The 18723-nt window shown below is 52.6% G+C and overlaps 1 protein-coding gene across 2 annotated transcripts in view; it reads left to right on the top strand.

Annotated features, from left to right (window-relative positions):
- Positions 1 to 18723, top strand: part of LOC146789845 (syntaxin-binding protein 4-like) — a 1170683-nt gene that overhangs the window by 730221 nt on the left and 421739 nt on the right. For both annotated transcript variants that reach the window (XM_085632209.1, XM_085632208.1), the window contains exon 15: positions 16688 to 16780. In XM_085632209.1, coding sequence (XP_085488335.1) covers positions 16688 to 16780 — 93 coding nt within the window. The remainder of the gene's footprint in view (positions 1 to 16687; positions 16781 to 18723) is intronic.

Raw genomic sequence — 18723 nt, 5'->3', positions numbered from 1 at the left:
CGGTTTTATTTTGGAGATAGCAGAAATTACTTTCTCCAATCTAATTGGGAATTCAAGGTCCTCGACTTGGCTAGGGACCAGCTTAGTAGTTTTCCCACCTTGCAAATATTTGACTGGGGCATCCTCTGATAATTTCTGAGCCCTGTACAAGGATACGTAGAATTGCCTGAATGCGTCAGCTATGCCCTGATCAGTAGTTTTCTCCTGCCCTTGTTGATCGATAACCATTGAAATATTGGAAGCCTGCCTCTGTGCCCTTAGTCTGTTAGCCAAAAGTCTCCCACTTCAATCCCCTTCCATGTAAAAAGCGTGCCGGAGCCTAATAGCGGCGTGTTTCGCCCTGTCAGTATCTAGGCCCGCCACATGAGCCCTTGCTGCTTTAAGTTACTTCCAGGCCCTAGGTGTCCCTGTTCGCTGATGTATGCAGTCTAGTTCTGTTACTGCACTCGAGAGTTGCTCTTTTTTCTCTCATCGAACCTTATTGTCAAAAGCAGAGATAGCCAGGAGTTCTGGCCTGCTTGGGACCTATTTTACCCTGAAACTTAGCAGAGACCAGAATGGCCACCCCTGCTGTTTTGGAGGAATGGGAGGAGAACTTTGGCTGAGGAAATGCCCTGACCCTCCACCTGTGGGTGTTCTTAGTCAGTAAGTGCATTTCTTGGAGCAGACAGATATGAGCATCAGAGTTTTCTAGAAACAACAAGACTGCTCGTCTCTTAATTGGGCTGTTAAGGCCTTTTACATTGAGTGATATAATTTTAATAGTCGCAGCCATAAGAGTAGATTTCCAAGTGTGCCAAATGCGCCTGCGAGACAAAGCCCCAGTTGGGTCCAGCTACATTTGTGTACATGCTAATCCTGGGTACCCAAGGGGCATCCCCATCTGGGTTTTCTCAAGCTCTTGCACCGTGAGTTGGAGGAGGAGAGAGCCCCGTTAAAGCGCAGTGGGTACCTCCCAACTCTTCGCCATCTCTCTGACTCTGAGGGTCGTCTCTTAGATTCGTCTTGTGAAGGGGGCCCGACTCGTCTTCGGGCAAGCTGAGCAGCTTTTTAGCTTCTTGCAATGAGCGGATTTGTCGTAGCTTACAGTCCCACTGTTGGAAGGGCGTTCTCCGGGGGGCTTCAGAATACGTTCCTGACCACCCTTTGACCCACCTCTCCCAGAGTTAGGCTGAGCAATGGCGGGGAGGCCCTTCCTGGAAGGGTCTCGTTCCTAGGCTCGTACACGCTGAGCTTACACTCTTGGACAGAGGGACACCACACAGCAGTTCTTAGTAAGACAGTATACTTTATCGATAGTTTCAGGGGATCTTTATGATCCGTGATACCGCTGTTGGGTCAATGCCACAAGCGGCGGTGGTTTCGTGATAGGGGTATGGGGGTAGCGGGACAGTCTTTAAGTTCAGTGTCTCTGCGGAGTATCCTGCGCACAGCTCTCAATCCTCGAGCTGGGGGATGTGGGTTCACTCGGCAACCTCCGCCGGTCCTTCTGGGTAGGAGCGACGGCGTCAGCTGGGCTCAGATGGTTCAGAGTTCGGGGAGCCGTGACAGCATCAGCAGGGCTCAGATGGTTCAGAGTTCGGGGAGCCGCGACAGCGTCAGCAGGGCTCAGATGGTTCAGAGTTCGGGGAGCCGCGACAGCGTCAGCGGGGCTCAGATGGTTCAGAGTTCGGGAAGCCGCAACAGCGTCAGCAGGGCTCAGATGGTTCAGAGTTTGGGGAGCCGCGACAGCGTCAGCAGGGCTCTAGTAGGTCCAGGTCTTCTCTGCCGCCTGTCCCTCCAGCACCCCTTGTTATACTCCCCCTCCTCTTTGAAGTCCGGAGTCCTCGCAGAGAGGGGTCTTGGTGCCTGGGGGCGGTGTGTGGGGATTTCCTGCCGCTCAGCCCTGTGATCTGTTCAGGTTGGTCTGGGAGGGACTCCAGACGCCCAGCATGCGAGCCGCCCGCTCACCGGGGGCCTGGTGGCCGATCGAAACCCTCCTTGGGGAGGAGATCAGAGGTGTGACAGGGACGGCGTCTCTCGGTCTCGCTTGGGGGTTTCTCTCTCCCTCGGCCAGGCATGCGTGGTAGTGTCTTGGGTTTTGCTGGGGCCCCGGCCGGCCATCGGGTTTACTGGGCCATGGGGGCCGGAAGTCTGTGATACCGGGGATCAGGTGTGGTTGCAGGGTTGCTTACTGGTCGGGAGGGTCCACGCCACAAGGCCGGTCTCACACATGCCCCCCCCCCAGCTGAAAGGCGGGGAAAACTACCCATCCCCTTTGGGGTTCTCCTCGCTGAAGCGGAAGAATCGGGACAGGCCGTCAGCGTTGGCGTGGTCAGTCGCGGGGCGATGCTCCACAGTGAAGTCCATCCCCTAGAGGGAGATTGACCATCGTAGCAGCTTGGGGTTTTCTCCTCTCATTTGCATCAGCCACCGTAAGGGTCGATGATCCGTTTGAACTCGGAAGTGGGTTCCGAACAAGTAGGGCCGTGGCTTTTTGAGGGCCCAGACTACTGCGAAGGTCTCTCTTTCAATGGTGCTCCACCGTTGTTCCCGAGGTAGTAACCTTCGGCTGATGAAGGCTATGGGCTGATCTATGCCTTGGTCGTTGAACTGTGAGAGGACTGCCCCGATGCCGTACTCCGTAGCGTCCGTCTGGACCACAAATTCCTGAGAGTAGTCAGGGGCTCGGAGCAGTACATATAGCGGCTTTCAAGGCGTCGAATGCTTTTTGGCACGGGGGAGTCCACTGTACTTTCTTCGGGTGCTTTTTGGAGCTTAACTCTGTGAGGGGGCCTGCGATGCTGCCATAGTTTTTAAGAAACCTCCGGTAGTAACCGGTGAGGCCTAGGAAGGCCCAGACTTCCGTTTGGGTCGTGGGGGGTTCCCAGGACAAGATGGCGTCGATCTTTGGCTGGAGGGGGGCGACCTGCCCGCTCCCCACCTGGTGTCCCAGATAGATCACTGAGCCTTGTCCAATTTGGCACTTGCTGGCCTTGATGGTTAGGCCTGCCTGACGCAGGGCCATCAGTACTTGTCGGAGGTGCTGGAGGTGTTCGGTCCATTGGGAGCTGAATACTGCGATGTCGTCTAGGTACGCTGTGCTGAACCCCTCTAGTCCAGCCAGGACCCGGTTCACCAGTCGCTGGAAGGTGGCCGGGGCATTTTTCATCCCAAAAGGCATGAAGCGGTAGTGCCCATCCGGGGTGGAGAAGGCGGACCGCTCCTTAGCTCCCTCAGTGAGAGCAATTTGCCAGTATCCGCAGGTCAGGTCGAAGGTGCTGAGGTAGCGAGCGGCCCCGAGGCGGTCGATGAGCTCATCTGCACGGGGGATAGGGTGAGCGTCCGCTCGGGTGACCGCATTGAGTCCCCGGTAGTCTACACAGAATCTCAGCTCGGGGGCGACACCAGGGGCTGCTGCTTTCGGGACCAGTACTACCGGCTGACCCATGGGCTGTCGGAGGGTTCAATCACCCCTAGGGCTAACATCTTGGCTACTTCGGTCTGGATGCAGGTCCGGACCCGGTCAGGGACTCGGTAGGCTCGGTGTTTTACTGGCGGGCTGTCTCCGGTGTCTACGTCGTGGACACACCAGTCGGTGACCCTAGGGGTGAGGGAAAAGAGGTCTGTGAATTGTCTCAATAGCTGTTGGCAGTCGTCGGACTGTTGGGGGGTGAGGGTGGACGAAAGTTTCACCCCCTCTACGGAGCCATCTTTCTCTTTAGCACACAGGGGGTCCGGAAGGGGCTCTGTGTCTTCTTCGGTCCCATCTTCGGTGGCCAGGAGCAAACTCAACTCCGTCCTCACGAAGTGGGGTTTGAGGCGGTTCACGTGGAGGACCCAGAGGGGGTTCCGAGGGGACTGAACATCAACTAGATACGTGACTTGACTCTTCCGCTCGACCACTTTGAAGGGTCCAGTCCATCTGTCTTGGAGGGCGCAGGGTTTCACCGGGGCCATTACCCAGACCTGTTGGCCCGGCTGAAACTTGACCAGCGTGGCATTCTGGTCATACCAGCGCTTCATCTCTTCTTGGCTAGCCTCGAGCTTTGCCTCGGCGAGCTCCCGGAACTTCCGGGTCTGGTTGCGGAGTGCCAGGATATGGCGGAATACATCAGGAGGGGTTCACCGGGGAGCCGTTTCCCAGCTCTCTTCGACCAGGCTCAGGGGTCCCCGGACTGGGTGTCCGTAGAGTAATTCGAATGGGCTGAACCCCAGAGATTTTTGGGGAACTTCCCGGTAGGCGAACAGGAGGCAAGGGAGGAGGACGTCCCATTTCCGGTGGAGGGGTTCTTCGAGGCCCATGATCATTCCCTTCAGGGTCCAGTTAAAGCGTTCGACTAGGCCATTGCCTTGGGGGTGGTATGGGGTGGTGAATTTGTATGACACCCCGCATTGTTGCCATAAGGACCTCATGTACTTGGAGATAAAGTTCATGCCACGATCACTCACGACTTCACGAGGGAACCCCACGCGGGAGAAGATCCCCATCAAGGCCTGGCCCACCACAGGGGCCGTCACGGTGCGGAGGGGAATGGCCTCTGGGTAGCGGGTGGCATGGTCCACCAGGACGAGGATGAACCGGTGGCCCTGGGCGGTCCTGGGATCCAGGGGTCCCACGATGTCGATCCCCACCCGTTCAAAGGGGGTACTAACAACGGGGAAGGGTTGTAGCGGAGCCTTGCGCTTCCCACCACCTTTTCCGCTAGCCTGGCACGTGAGACATGACTTGCAGTGGGCCTCTACATTCGCTTGCATTTTGGGCCAATAGAAGTGGGTAACCAGGAGATGATAGGTTTTATCTTGGCCTAAGTGTCCAGCCAGGGGTACATCATGGGCTAGGCCGAGGAGGAAATTTCGGAAGCGCAGGGGTACCACCAGTACCCGGGCCGATCCCAGCTCGGCCGACTTCTGTTCGCTGTACAGGAGGCCGCTTCCCAATATACCCGGTGGGTTCCGGACTGGTCGCCTGCTGCCTGGGCTTCGGCCTGCTGTCGGGGTCCAATGAGGGAAGGGCAGGTGGCTTGTTCCCTGCAGAATTCTTCTCGGGAGGTACCTCCCTCGCAGTGCCAGTGGGCCATCTCGGGTAGGTCCCCGAGCTCGGTCAGTTGCTCGTGGTCTGGATGCACTGACCCGTCATTGGGAACGGGTTCTTCTTCCGGGAGAGGGTCGTCGGGCTCGGGTAGCGCGTCCCGGTCCTCGGGGACGGCGACTGGGTTCAGGGGTAAGGCCTCAACTCCCTCGGGGGAAGGCGATCGGGCAGACATGGAGCGCGTGGTGGCGCATACACATTCGGGTAGGCCCATCATCTCCAGATGGGCTCTTCGTTCCACTTGTCCCCACAGGGAGCTCTCGAGGTCGTTGCCCAGGAGGCAGTCTACTGGTTGGGATGTTCGGACTGCCACTCTCAATTTACCGGTGACTCCCCCCCATTCGAAGGGTACCAGGGCCATCTGGCAGAGGCTCTCGGAATTGTCCGAAGATATGACTGGACAGAAGGCGTCGGGCAGGATCTGGTCTTTGGAGACCAGGTGGCAGTGGACCGCTGTGACACTCGCCCCGGTGTCGCAGAGGGCCTCGACTCGGTGACCGTTGACCGTCACTTGTTGTCGGTATTTTTTTGGTGTTGGCGGGTAGGGGTGTTCCGGGAATCATCTCTCGGTCTCCTAGGGAGACCAGGGCCATGGCTGCTGGTTCCCACTCCTCGGAGTCTTCCATCTCTTCTCCTAGGGCTACAGAGGCCATTTGTCGGGCCGGAGGGGCTGTGGCTGCGGGTCGTTGGTACATGGGACACTGGGGGTCACTGGCATAGTGTCCAGGTTGTTGGCAGCGGAAACAGGTGATCTTGACTCGGGGTCCCTGCCTCCCCGGGGGTCCGGTGCTGGCTGGAGGTGGGGCTGGAAAGTGCGGGGGTTGGCCTCTGGGGGACTAGGCTGGGGGCCCACCTGGGATTCCCTCGGTCTGCCTTGGTTCCCTCCGCCCCTCTGGCGGGGAGGTCCCTGACTGTGGCGACCGTAGTCTCCCACGGGGCCCCGGGAGGCCCGAGTGTTCACCCATCGGTCAGCTTCGACTGCCAGTTTCCGAGGGTCAGTGAGCTTGCTGTCCAGGAGGTGCTGGCGTAACTCCACGAAGCAATTTGCGGACAAGTGTTCCCATGCTATTAGGTCAAACAGTTCCTCAAAGGTGGAGACCTTGCTGCCCTTGATCCACCCGTCCAAGGCCCTGCTGTAAAAGTTCACGTATTCTACCCACGTGGTACCGGGTATCTTTTTGCAGTCTCGAAACCGTTGCCGGTACATCTCGGGGGTGAGTCCATATCTGGCTAATAGGGCCTCTTTCATGTGGCTGTAGGAATTCAGCACTGTGGAGGGCAGGTCCAGCAGGGTATCCCTCCCCTCGCTCAGGAACCGGCCCCACAAGCCAGCCCCTCAATCCTTCTGTGGAACTCGGTGGGAGGTCATGGCGACTTCGTAGGCCTTGAACCACTGCTGGATGTCGTCGTTCTTGTAGTATTCCTTCACCACATCCTTGGGGATGTGGACCTTTGGTTCCACGGCTGGGGAGGTCGGTTGGTTTCCCGTGGTTCTGGACTCCTCACCCTTGGCCTTGAGTTCGATCTCTTTTAGGCTGCGTTCGTGTTCTAGTTGAAGTTTCCTTTCTTCGTGTTCTCGCTGTCGTTTCTTTTCCTCGAGTTCCCCTTGTAGGCGTAATTGTTCTACGGCTAACTTTTTTTCGGCCAATTTTAGCTCTCCCTCTATTTTTAGTTTGGCTAGTTCTAGTTCGTGGTTGCGGCCCCTCTCTCGGTCCGCTAGCTCTTCCGGGGATAGGCCCCCCTCTGTGGCGTTGCTCCTTACCGGGATGCTTCGTGGTTCATTTGGCGGCTCTCTTTCGGTTTGGGGCAGAGAAGCTCCTGCCTCGACCCAGGTCTTCAATGCTTCCTGGAAGTCTTCTTTAGTGCTTAATTCGGTGGTAGCGATTCCAAGGTCTTTGCAGAACTGTTTTAGTTCTCGATGCGTATAATATTCCAACCGGTCCTCTTGGAACGTCGGGCTTGTGTTGGTTCCTGCGGTACTCATGGTGGTTTCTCCTTCCATCTCCTTCCGGTAGTGCGTCAGCCGTTTACTGTACGATCTCTAGGTGTCGGCTCGGATCCCGTCATCTGCCACCAAATGTTGGAAGGGCGTTCTCCGGGGGGCTTCAGAATACATTCCTGACCACCCTTTGACCCACCTCTCCCAGAGTTAGGCCGAGCAATGGCGGGGAGGCCCTTCCTGGAAGGGTCTCGTTCCTAGGCTCGTACACGCTGAGCTTACACTCTTGGACAGAGGGACACCACACAGTAGTTCTTAGTAAGACAGTATACTTTATCGATAGTTTCAGGGGATCTTTAAGATCCATGATACCGCTGTTGGGTCAATGCCACAAGCGGCGGTGGTTTCGTGATAGGGGTATGGGGGTAGCGGGACAGTCTTTAAGTTCAGTGTCTCTGCGGAGTATCCTGCGCACAACTCTCAATCCTTTATCTGGGGGATGTGGGTTCACTCGGCAACCTCCGCCGGTCCTTCTGGGTAGGAGCGCCACGAGTCTCTCAGCAGGCACTGGTGGTTACAGATTCTCGGGAGCCGCGACGGCGTCAGCTGGGCTCAGATGGTTCAGAGTTCGGGGAGCCGCGACAGCGTCAGCAGGGCTCAGATGGTTCAGAGTTCGGGGAGCTGCAACAGCGTCAGCAGGGCTCAGATGGTTCAGAGTTCGGGGAGACGCGTCAGCGTCAGCAGGGCTCATATTTTTCAGAGTTTGGGGAGCCGCGACAGCGTCAGCAGGGCTCAGATGGTTCAGAGTTCTAGGAGCCGCGACAGCGTCAGCAGGGCTCTCGTAGGTCCAGGTCTTCTCTGCCGCCTGTCCCTCCAGCACCCCTTGTTATACTCCCCCTCCTCTTTGAAGTCCGGAGTCCTCGCAGAGAGGGGTCTTGGTGCCTGGGGGCGGTGTGTGATGATTTCCTGCCGCTCGGCCCTGTGATCTGTTCAGGTTGGTCTGGGAGGGACTCCAGACGCCCAGCATGCGAGGCGCCCGCTCACCGGGGGCCTGGTGGCCGATCGAAACTCTCCTTGGGGAGGAGATCAGAGGTGTGACAGGGTTGGCGTCTCTTGGTCTCGCTTGGGGGTTTCTCTCTCCCTCGGCCGGGCATGCGTGGTAGTGTCTTGGGTTTTGCTGGGGCCCCGGCCGGCCATCGGGTTTACTGGGCCGTGATGGCCGGAAGTCTGTGATACTGGGGATCAGGTGTGGTTGCAGGGTTGCTTACTGGTCAGGAGGGTCCACGCCACAAGGCCGGTCTCACACCCACTTGAAGATTATCCGAAAGGGGTGACCCCAGGGGTAAGGAATTTATTTGGAGCGCAGGTGGGTTATCAGTCTGAATTCCCTCCTCTTTTGCAGGGTAGATGCTGCTAAGTCCTGGTACAGGAGGAGCCTGGAAGAGCAAATGTCTATGGGGTGCTTGTCCCGGTCCTCCCAGAGGTTCTTTGAGCTGAAGGTTGTGGACACAAGTAAGAATGTCTGGTGGGGGACCGTCGACGGTCTCTTAGGGCCCACGCAATGAGTCCTGTCCAGCTTGATCCGTTGGTCCAGCGGGGCACCCAGTATGTAGCGAAAGAGCTCTTCCACGGAACAGTATCCTGTGCGCTGTGCAGTAACGGTATAGCAATCCAGGCTTCCTAGCCTAATTGTCAGTGTTCTTCCTCCTGCTCACACAGGGATGGGTGGGTGGCTTCCTCCCTCGCCCCAGCGTGGCTCCTGTCAGGCCCCAGCGCTCTGCCTCACTTATGAGTTGAAAAGAGACCCCTTGACCGGCCCGGGCATCCCTATGCTTAGATGGCTTTAGTCAACCGCGGAGAGGGAAGTAGAGGGCTCCGCTCACCTTCTGCGCTGTCCGGTGTGGCCGCTCACTACGTCCACCGGTCTCCTGCCCCCCCCCGGTGGCAGTCCACAGGGGCCTCCGGGGCTCGAGCGAGCAGCCTATCCTCGCAGTCTCACTGTCCCCACTCCACAGTGCAGTGCTCTATGTGTTAGGCCGGAGGGGCCTGTCTCTCTTAGACAGCCCGATCACAGCCCCGTTGCTCCAGCTTGTCTTGCTCTCCATGCCGCTCTCCACTAGGTCGGAGCTCTGGATCCCATCTGCTTCCACCTTGGCCTCTTGCACCCAGCCAGTAGCGTTGAGCCCGAGTAAGCCCCCGCTCCGCTATTGCGTACCAATTAGGCTGCTGCCGCAGGAGGCCCACCTCTCATAGCCCGTCCAATCACAACCCCGTTGCTGTGCCCCGTCCGGTTCTCCAAGGCCTCTCTCCACCAGATCGGAGCTCCGGTGCACGTCTACTTCCACCTCTGCTGCGTCCAGCCGGCAGCTTTGAGTCCAGGCAAGCCCCAGCTCCGCTGTGTCGCACCACTTAGTTCCGCTGTTGCGGGAGCCGGATCAGCCCCAGGAGAGTGATTGCGGTTGCGTGTGAGTCGCACAGCGTCTCGAGGTTATTATTCAGCCCAGTTTAACATGGAGTCGTCCTGGGGGGTAACAGGCAACCATCCACGCACCTCCCATGTCCACTGTCCGCCGCTATGTTAGTGAGGCCCAGTTGGTGGATCGGAGTGGCAAGCAGGCACGTCCTACTCGGTTGCCATCTTGGCCACGCCTCCCGCATTTGTGTTTTCAGGCGAACATTGGATAGCCAATTTGTGTAATTGGACTTGCGCATAAGTTTTTAATGAAGAGTCAAAAAAAATGTTACGTCCCGAAGAAGATGGTTTAAAGTATATTATTCAACTGATAAGCGTTGACGAGTATTAAGGCTCATTTCTTGACACGTTTGGTTTTTCTAATTAAAAAAGAAAATATGTATTTAACATTATACGTTCTGAAATTGAAAGAGCCTGATATATACGTAGATTTTATCATATGTATTTTTAAAAGAATCTTCATTATTTTAATGCTTGTGAATGTGCTGTACTATACATTCATACAGTGTATGAGTATATCTTCCATTATATCTTAATAAACAATATTGTTCAGTATGTTTGAGTTTTCTGCACAATTTTCACGTACTTTGCAAAGTCATTTATTATAGCGCCTTGCGAAGTTGTTAGTTTATATTGAGCATGTCGGATAGTGCTGCACAACTTTTGGTAGTATCAAACTCTAGGTAACGTGTGGTGAACAGTTCTATTAAAACGTTAAGACTTTTTACCTAATGTATTTGAAAAATCGTGGTTCAAAGAGCACAATTTGGTGTGCATGTTTCCAATCTTTTCTGTGACTGGAACTTCAAATTCTGTTCCTCAGAGCAGTCTGGTCTGGTGTGAAATTATTCAAAAAGCCTGCATTAAGTTTCTGTTCTCGCACTGGAGACAGACTTGCTATCTAAAGCAAAATTATGTAGTTCCGTGTAACGTCTGCTATAATCCTGCAGTGTACAGCCTCAGGCACTCAAGTGTGTTACCTGAGAGATAGTAGCTGCCTGAGATATAACAGATGGCTCTGCTCTCTGAGTGTTTCTACTGTGTATATTAGTTGTGTGATAGCTCTGTTAATTGATGCATGAAGCTGTAAAATGTATATAGTGGAGAGATAGTTCTGCTGTCTATTTCCAAAGCCTTTTGGTTCTGTGTCACCTGTTTTATAACTCTGCTGTATAACACCTGTACTATCATCAGGGCTGGACTAGCCGTAGCGGGCACCGGGCAATCCCCCGGTGCGCTGCACGGGTGGGGGCCGGTTTTGGGCCCCTGGGGGCCGTTTTTGTTACAGAGCCGTTTTTGCAGCATAAGTAACAAAATCGGCCGAAAACCGGCCCTTGCAAAGTGTTAGGCCAGCCCCATGGGGGCCGGCTGAGCACTTTGTCAGGGCCGGTTTTGGTTCCCAGTCCGGCACTGACTATCATTGGCACAGGAGAGATATCTCCGGTGTTTTTAGGTCTCGTCTGGCGTTAGCAGCACGCATGCGCTGCCCTTGCCATGCAAGGGCCTTTTGCGATCAATTCAGCCAAAGCTGAATGCCGCGCGTCCAGATGGACAAAGATGGCTGCTCTCGCCATTGCGTAGGGACAAAAAATGCACGCGCATGCGGACAGCCCGGCGCCATCTTTGTTTACTTTAATTAGCATAGGGATGTGCACACACGCGCGCATTTTTGGGGCCGTACGGTTTCGCTTTCATTCTTTCACGGCCGCTTTCTGGTTGTGCGGATCCATGCAGGTGTGAGCACTTGAGCGAGAATGAGGCTGCCCTTTACAAACATCGTAACGTGATACAACGGTTGTTCGTGAATTCCGGGAGGGTAGATACGGAAGGGTTTTTTGTTGTTGAGATCTGTGGAAACTCTGTGAAAGCAGCAGAACTTAACTTGCTTGGTGATACTTAGCTACGGTAGAGTGATGCGCTTTTGGTTTTGGTATTTGATCTAGCGCCGGATGTGTTTGGATTACTTTGCATAGACTAGGACAGACGATTGCCTGGACGAGCCCGCGCCTGGGTTCTTGTTGTTGATACTCGCGCCAGTTATACCAGGATTTTCAGAAACTACGAGTATTTTTAGCTGCTCTATGGTAAGTACGGCTTTCCACTGCTCGTTTAATTACTGTTAATAATCGGAGTAAGGACGCACGACTCGGTGCTGTTTATATTAGCACGCGGCATTGTATTGTAATTGCATTTCTATAGAGATTACTACTCCTGATGAGGCATCAAAGCGCTTTTTCAGCGAGTAGCATTGTCACTCATTTGGCCATATCACAAGCTGTTTATTGAAATCCCTTCCATAAATATGAGAGACTGCTCGAGGGTATGTGTTTGTGGTAGCTGTGATCGTACGGTTTAAACCCTGTGGCACTGAAAGTATTCTCAACCCAATTCGTCTCGAGGGTGATCCCACTGCGCGCGCATGAGATGGCCGCGTTTCTCCTACTTTCCCTGTCATTGCTCCACGCAGTTATGATTTAGCGGATGCGGAATATATGTGAGCGTGCCAGCTAATTTGTTTATTTTTAATTTTACGTGGAGGCCGTCGTTCGTGTTTGTTAGACTAATACGTGCATTTCATCTAAGTAGTCTTTACAAAAGGATTATGTACGAATTGAATGGAAACTGGTTATCACAGGTAAGTTCTAGTTTGGGTTGACGCACGCCGGTGTCTTAGAGACTCATGAATGTGTGCGTTATATTTTGAACTGTCATTTATTTCAATGTTAGAGTTTGAATATCTGCAGTGCTACCATAGTCCGTCTAGTACACTCGTTTTCATTTAATTTGAAAATGTGTGTGCAATTTTGAATCTTGTGAGTCTGTGTCACATCGCCTTACACAACTTGTGAGAGGTAGATATTCGTCATGGAAAGTAGACTTTCCCATCAATTATATCTTCTTAAAAAAACTCCAGTGGGCACCTTCTCATCGTGTGTCTAACACCAGAATGTAGGATCTTGTTACACCACATATTTTAGTCTGCCCCGGTCATTGCACTTACCACTCCTGCTTTAGACATTTACTCATACCCCATCTTTGTTTATTAACTCTGTTTACTACCCCTTTGCACCCCCCCCCTTGCTTATCTCAAGCTCATGCATCCTCCATGTTTACTCCTGGGATGCCGCTTTGTCACGTGTCTGTCTGCGCTGTTCGCACCCTATCCGATTAACGGAGCTCGGGGGCATTAAGGCTTGGACAAACAGCGCATCCGTTTGCACTACTCGACGAGTCGGTGTGCGGCGCCCAGGACACAAGGAAAAGCATCTATAAATGTCACGTGTGCAGTTTTAATGTATACTCCCGTCATTCCACTTTTGATGTTATCTACCTTTTAAACATATATTTCATTTTTTCATTGCCACGGAGCGCTTGAGTCTCACATTTTATTTCAGAACAATTGTTCTCGGATGAGTGACCCTCCTGGACTGGGGATATATCACGGGTGGATTCAGAGATGTGTGGCTAGAGAGTAGGATGGATGGATGGATGGGTGGGTGGATGGAGAGACGCATGAAGAAATAGAAGTACTAGGAGATGGATAGATGTATAGACAGATACAGAAAAGAGTGGATGATGGAGAATGATTAATAGAATGATGGATGGAAGGCAGGAAGGATGTATGAATGCATGGTAAGAAGGAAGAGTGGCTAGATTAAACAAGCTTTCAAAATGCAATAGGTCTCGTCCTGATTAAGTTAAAGCCATTTGCTTTGCTAGTGGTATTGTATAGAAAAGCAAATGGCTTTCACTTAATTAAAGGCGAGACCTATTGCATTTTCAAAGCTTGTTTTCATTGTTTTGCTTGAAGGTTCGTTGTACTGTGTAATGTCAGTACCTGTAGGTTGTTTGGTCCTAGTGATAGCTCTCCTGTCTGATGGTCGAGTCTGTAAATTTTAGGTTTCTCCAGGGATTGCTCTTTGGTCTGGCGCTAGATTCTTATCTGTATAATTGGGGGAGGGTACTTCTACTGTGCAAACTATGTGCATGTATTTTGTTATCATCATATCCCCTCAAATTTGCTTATTTTTTTCTGGGTGGGAACAGGGCTGACTTTTAGTCCAACAGCACCTTGAACAGAACAAAAAGTGATAGCTTCATTTATAACCCCAAGACCCGTCCATCCTAATCTGCACCCGTCCCAACCCCTATTCTGTTTGACAAATAGTTATTTATGCCATGCAAGAGTAGATTCGGATTTAGCTAATCGGTATGTACTGTACAATCACTTAAAAAGTAGCTGCCCCAGAGAAGCCTGTCACAGTGATCTAACTGAAGCGCAAGGATGAACTGATGGGCGCTCCTCGCTGTCCACAGGGAGGTCAGAGGGACACAAACTGTCCTCTCCCATGGCTCGTGTATGAGGCTGAAGTGCAAGAATGAACTGATGGGCGCGCCTCGCTGTCCACAGGGAGGTCAGACGGACACAAACTGTCCTCTCCCATGGCTCGTGTATGAGACTGAAGCGCAAGGATGAACTGACGGGCGCGCCTCGCTGTCCACAGGGAGGTCAGACGGACACAAACTGTCCTCTCCCATGGCTCGTGTATGAGGCTGAAGCACAAGGATGAACTGACGGGCGCGCCTCGCTGTCCACAGGGAGGTCAGACGGACACAAACTGTCCTCTCCCATGGCTCGTGTATGAGACTCAAGCGCAAGGGTGAACTGATGGGCGCGCCTCGCTGTCCACAGGGAGGTCAGACGGACACAAACTGTCCTCTCCCATGGCTCGTGTATGAGACTGAAGCGCAAGGATGAACTTACGGGCGCGCCTCGCTGTCCACAGGGAGGTCAGACGGACACAAACTGTCCTCTCCCATGGCTCGTGTATGAGGCTGAAGCGCAAGGATGAACTGACGGGCGCGCCTCACTGTCCACAGGGAGGTCAGACGGATACAAACTGTCCTCTCCCATGGCTCGTGTATGAGACTGAAGCGCAAGGATGAACTGACGGGCGCGCCTCACTGTCCACAGGGAGGTCAGACGGACACAAACTGTCCTCTCCCATGGCTCGTGTATGAGGCTGAAGCGCAAGGATGAACTGACGGGCGCGCCTCGCTGTCCACAGGGAGGTCAGACGGACACAAACTGTCCTCTCCCATGGCTCGTGTATGAGGCTGAAGCGCAAGGATGAACTGACGGGCGCGCCTCGCTGTGCACAGGGAGGTCAGACGGACACAAACTGTCCTCTCCCATGGCTCGTGTATGAGGCTGAAGTGCAAGGGTGAACTGATGGGCGCGCCTCGCTGTCCACAGGGAGGTCAGAGGGACACAAACTGTCCTCTCCCATGGCTCGTGTATGAGGCTGAAGCGCAAGGGTGAACTGATGGGCGCGCCTCACTGTCCACAGGGAGGTCAGACGGACACAAACTGTCCTCTCCCATGGCTCGCGTATGAGGCTGAAGCGCAAGAATGAACTGATGGGCGCGCCTCACTGTCCACAGGGAGGTCAGTCATACACAAACTGTCCTCTCCCATGGCTCGCGTATGAGGCTGAAGCGCAAGGATGAACTGACGGGCGCGCCTCGCTGTCCACAGGGAGGTCAGAGGGACACAAACTGTCCTCTCCCATGGCTCGTGTATGAGACTGAAGCACAAGGATGAACTGACGGGCGCGCCTCGCTGTCCACAGGGAGGTCAGAGGGACACAAACTGTCCTCTCCCATGGCTCGTGTATGAGGCTGAAGTGCAAGAATGAACTGATGGGCGTGCCTCGCTGTCCACAGGGAGGTCAGACGGACACAAACTGTCCTCTCCCATGGCTCGCGTATGAGGCTGAAGCGCAAGAATGAACTGATGGGCGCGCCTCACTGTCCACAGGGAGGTCAGTCATACACAAACTGTCCTCTCCCATGGCTCGCGTATGAGGCTGAAGCGCAAGGATGAACTGACGGGCGCGCCTCGCTGTCCACAGGGAGGTCAGAGGGACACAAACTGTCCTCTCCCATGGCTCGTGTATGAGACTGAAGCACAAGGATGAACTGACGGGCGCGCCTCGCTGTCCACAGGGAGGTCAGAGGGACACAAACTGTCCTCTCCCATGGCTCGTGTATGAGGCCGTTTTCTCTGCTACTGAAGCGCCCCTTGGAGCTGACATGGATGTGACACTGGTGGCCGCTGGAAAGGCTTGGGTTGGTGTGATCAGTGGATACGTCTTGTGTGAGATCCCAGCCTATATCCTGTGGTTCGCCTTATGCCATCAGTCATTTGATTTTTAGACGGAGCAAACAGGGCCGGACTGGGAATCAAAACAGGCCCTGGCAAAGTGCTAGGCCCGCCCCCCCGGGGCTTGGGGGTGCCGCCGAGCTCTTTGCCAGGGCCAGTTTTCGACCGATTTTGTTACTGGACCGATTTTGCAGCTATGCTGCAAAAACGGCCCTGTAACAAAAACGGCCCTAGGGGCCCAAAACCGGCCCCCACCCGTGCGGCGCACCGGGGGATTGCCCGGTGCCTGCCACGGCCAGTCCGGCCCTGGGAGCAAACGGTCGAGGTTGGCAAGATTCCCTAAAAGTCTCAATTCTGTACAGTACTTTCCTTTTTATTAGAAACACCCGTAAGTATTCTGAGAAAGCCCTTCTATGCTGGATTGTGTTGTGTTGTGGTGTGTGCATAGCGCTTACAACATCCATTTGTGTCGCTGAAACTCTAATCCACGTGCATAGAAAGTAGCACTGTGTGCGAGTGTGATCGGAAGGGTGCTGTTGGTTATGGGCATACGTAGCAAGTGTTTTCATGTTGAGCATCATGTCCACCTGGGTACAGTTCTCATGTTATGTACTGTATTGTATTGTATTGATGCTTGTATAGCGCACTGTCACCCTACGGGTATCCTGGCGCTCTGACAAAACAGATATCACTAATGCTGAGAGATTATGGGACACAGCGCTTGGGGTGTGATGTGTGATGATGTGTGAGGGATAGAAATGTCAGTTATTATTGTAATACGGGCTAAAAACATATTGGCATTTCACTAGCCGAGCCATAGGGGCAGCGAGGTGCAGTGGGCGTGCTCACCAACAAAGGGTGGGGTATTCCAATGAAGCCCACAGGGCAACAATGGGCCAGGCAGGGATGGTTCTGAATGAGTGAAAGATGCTCACAATCTTGTGTGGCTCTGAAGCTACCTCTCCGGTGCATGTTTTATCAGTTTGATGTTAGTTGACATAGGTTTGTCACAGTTGCCATTTTCTGTCTCCTCTGCAGACCTTTGACCCCTTCAACTGCCCTGAAAGCAGCATCGTGGAACACCTGCGCCAAGAAGTGTCTGACCTGCGACATGAAATCTACCGGCTAAAGGTAATCATCTCTTTAAAAAACACGTTTTACTAGGCAGACAGCATACATTGGCAATGTTACGTGTTTTGCAGTGACTGTCTTCAAAGTAAAGCCAAATTAGAGCAGAGATGAAAGCCTCGGATTCCTGCTTGTAAAGGATTTCTTGTGCTTGCCATAACTATACAAGGATTGTAAAAATGGATATAAATCACCCCCAAAAATGAGTGCTAGACACAGTAACTCACACTTACTGTGTTTGGTTACCTATCCTCACAGGAGAGGATTACATTCTCAATGAAGAGGAAGGAAGGTGACAAAGGGCCATATGTATCATGCAAAATTGCGATCGCAAACGCCGAAATTAGCAGAATTTCGGCGTTTGCGATCGAAATTAGGCTTAATGGCATGTATAAAAGAAAAACTGACTCACAAAATAAGGAATCGCAAAATTTGCGATTCCTTATTTTGCGAATGCATTTAAGGAATCGCAAATTACGATTCCTTAAATGGAATGTATGAGGTACCCAAGTTGTGCGAATATGGCATAAGGAATCGCAAATTACCACCAACTACAGGTTGGTGGTAATTTGCGATTTCTTTCAAAAATGCTAATTTTTGCATTTTTCAAAGTGGCATGTGGCCACACACATGCCCTTAGGACATGTATGTGCGCCACATGTGCACCCATGCTCATTTCAGGGGTGCAACAGGGTGTCCTTTTGACACCCTGGCACGCTTGAAATTGCATTCTCAATTTGCGATTCTCTAATTGAGAATCGCAAATTGAGAATGTCTTCCCATTCATTCCTATGGGCCTCTAGGCCCATAGGAATGAATGGGGAGGTATTCCTTAATTGCGAATTGCGAATTGCAATTTGCGATTCGCAATTAAGGAATATGTAGGATTCGCAAAATTTATTGCAAATCCTACATACATAGCGTTTTGCGATTCTCAAATAGCGATTCTCAAAAATTCGCTGTTTAAGAATCGCAAAACCTAACATTGATACATATGGGCCTTTATTCTGTGGAATGATGACATCATGCATTCAGTTCACGCCCAAGGCAGGGTGACACAGGAGACCGACCAAAACAGCAGGCTCTACGTATGCACTGATCACAACCTCTGAGGGATTTGGCCCATCTAGTGTTGGTAAGAGAAAAGGCAATTAAGTCTGTATTGTTGGCATAAGCAAACTCTACCATGAAGAACATTCACAACCTCAGTTCCCTGGTTTACCATTATGGAGAACAAAAATGCAGAGTGCAAGCAGCCCATATCACGCGCATGACTCCAGAGTCAACTCTGAACAGTAATGTGCTGGAAAGGAAGACTAATGTATTAGCACTTTAGTTTTTTTTGGCAAGCATACACAACAAGATAGTAGATATCTGCAGGAACTGAATGTTTTATACCCTTGAGCAAGGAGGAAAAAACCCTCCCTAAAGACCCTAATGAACTGGCATAGGGGCACTAGAAGTGAAATTAGTTTTGTACATAAATATAGATTTCATGACTAAGTATCACAAAAAGAAAGTCTAAAAAATGTAGACTGTAAAAATAAATAAAATTCAAAAGTAATTACATGAATTGCAACCCGCTAAAAATCCTCATGCTCAGTTAACCTTACATCCTGAGGACCTTATTTATGAGGCCCTTACACCGATGTTGTCACTTTTTGTGTTGGTGCGGCGGCGTAATAAATGTGCCACACTGAGCCATATTCACAAAGTGACACATATGGGCAGATGCGTCACTTTGTAAATCCCTGTGCTACATTATACCTGCATCAGGTATAATGCATGCAGGGTGGGCGTTCCAACGCAGGAAAGCCGCGTAGAAGTGACGCAGTGAAAGCCCCACTGCTAGGGCGTCGCCTCGTCAAATCCTTACACCTGCTTGAAGCAGGCATAAGGAGTGAAGCAGGCAGGGCCGGATTGGCCGTAGCGGGCACCGGGCAATC

This window comes from Triturus cristatus, chromosome 10 (assembly GCF_964204655.1).
Source record: "Triturus cristatus chromosome 10, aTriCri1.1, whole genome shotgun sequence".
Taxonomy (NCBI): domain Eukaryota; kingdom Metazoa; phylum Chordata; class Amphibia; order Caudata; family Salamandridae; genus Triturus; species Triturus cristatus.
This window is presented reverse-complemented; position numbering and strand designations above follow the sequence as displayed.